Source organism: Colobus angolensis, unplaced genomic scaffold, assembly GCF_000951035.1.
Source record: "Colobus angolensis palliatus isolate OR3802 unplaced genomic scaffold, Cang.pa_1.0 Scaffold25, whole genome shotgun sequence".
Taxonomy (NCBI): domain Eukaryota; kingdom Metazoa; phylum Chordata; class Mammalia; order Primates; family Cercopithecidae; genus Colobus; species Colobus angolensis.
The window spans coordinates 4559521-4560925 of NW_012115710.1; the positions used below are offsets into that span (position 1 = coordinate 4559521).

At 58.6% G+C, this 1405-nt stretch overlaps 1 protein-coding gene across 1 annotated transcript in view; it reads right to left on the reverse strand.

The window, feature by feature from the left end:
• Positions 1 to 446: 446 nt before the first annotated feature.
• ALDH16A1 (aldehyde dehydrogenase 16 family, member A1) overlaps positions 447 to 1405 on the reverse strand; it is a 17565-nt gene continuing 16606 nt past the window's right edge. The window contains exons 13-14 of the mRNA XM_011946522.1: positions 994 to 1179; positions 447 to 686 (exon numbers count right to left, since the gene is read on the reverse strand). Of these exons, the coding sequence (XP_011801912.1) occupies positions 447 to 686; positions 994 to 1179 (426 nt within the window). The remainder of the gene's footprint in view (positions 687 to 993; positions 1180 to 1405) is intronic.

The window sequence follows — 1405 nt, forward strand, 5'->3', positions numbered from 1 at the left end:
AAATAAATAAATAAATAAATAAGCAGACTCAACCAGTCTGCTCCAGATCACTTGAACCCAGGAGTTTAAGATCAGCCTGGCCAACACAGAGAAACCCTCTCTGCAAAAGAAAAAAATTAGCCGGGCTTAGCTGGGCATGGTGGTGCATGCCTGTGGTCCCAGCTACTCAGGAAGCTGAGGTGGGAGGGTGACTTGAGCCTGGGAGGTTGAAGCTGAAGTGAGGTATGATTGCATCTGGGTGACAGGGTGAGGCTCTGTCTTAAAACAACAACAACAACAAAAAACCCTGTAGACTGTGGGCCTCCAAATCTAGGGTGTGGTCCTTAGCAACGGGCTGTCCACTGAGATGAGGTCTTCGGGCTGGGCAGCTCTCAGGCCCTTGTTGCTAAGGACAGCCTCTTCCTTAGTAACTGGAGTACTAAGGGCGGGGCCTCAGAACCTTGTTGTCAAGGAGTTTCTCCCCTTAGCAACAGGAATTCTAAGAAGGCGGGGCTGTTTCCGGAAAAGGAGGAGCCTGTTTGAAGTTTGAGATGTTGAAAATGGGAAAACAGAACAAAGAGCACCTGGGCGGATCCGAAATACCACATGGCCTGGACGTCCTGGTGCAAGGCCAGGCAGCGGGTCAGATGGTCCCGGTCTCCTGTCACCACGTTGGCCAGGCCTGCTGGGAACAGGGTGGCCATGTCCTAGGGGACACAGAGAGTGGGTGGGTTGGGAGGGCCGTGGGGGCAGGGCAAGGAGTGGGCATCCAGGGGGTGGCCATGGGAAGGAATGGGACGGGGGTAGGGGGGGCGGGCTTGGACGAGAAAGCCCCAGGTCTGGGCTGAAGAATGGGCACTGGGTCCCCAAGGAGTGAAGGTCTGGATGCTGAGGCTGGGGGCAGCATGCGTACCACGGAGGGTGCGCTAAGAGCCAAGCTCCTGCCGAGTTTGGGCGTTTTTTCTGCTGCCCTGAGGCTACCGGGAGAAGAGGCAGGAAAGCAAGGGGCTATACCTGGCAGACCTCCAGGGCCAGCAGGGGACAGGCCGCGCTGGGCACCATGACCACAGTGTTGCCGTAGGCCAGGGCAGGAGCCAGCAGGGACACGAAGGCAAGCAGGGGCCACTCGTCCGGACACACCACAGCCAGCACACCCAGCGGCTCCCGCAGGCGCAGCACAGGGCCTCTCAGCCCCGCTACCTGCAGGGACAGGCGGGTCACGCATGGGGCAGGGGGGCCCCGCCCACAGTGAATGAGAGACCGAGTTGCTCCGCGTCCTTCCCAACACCTGGTGTTGGCCCAAACCGCACCCTTGTGGAAGCCCCCCGCCATTTCGCAGACGCTGGTCAAAGTGAATCATTCCACAGGGGTTCGGGCGGTGAGAAACATCCTGCGCAACCAACCTACCTTCCTTCCTTCCTTCCTT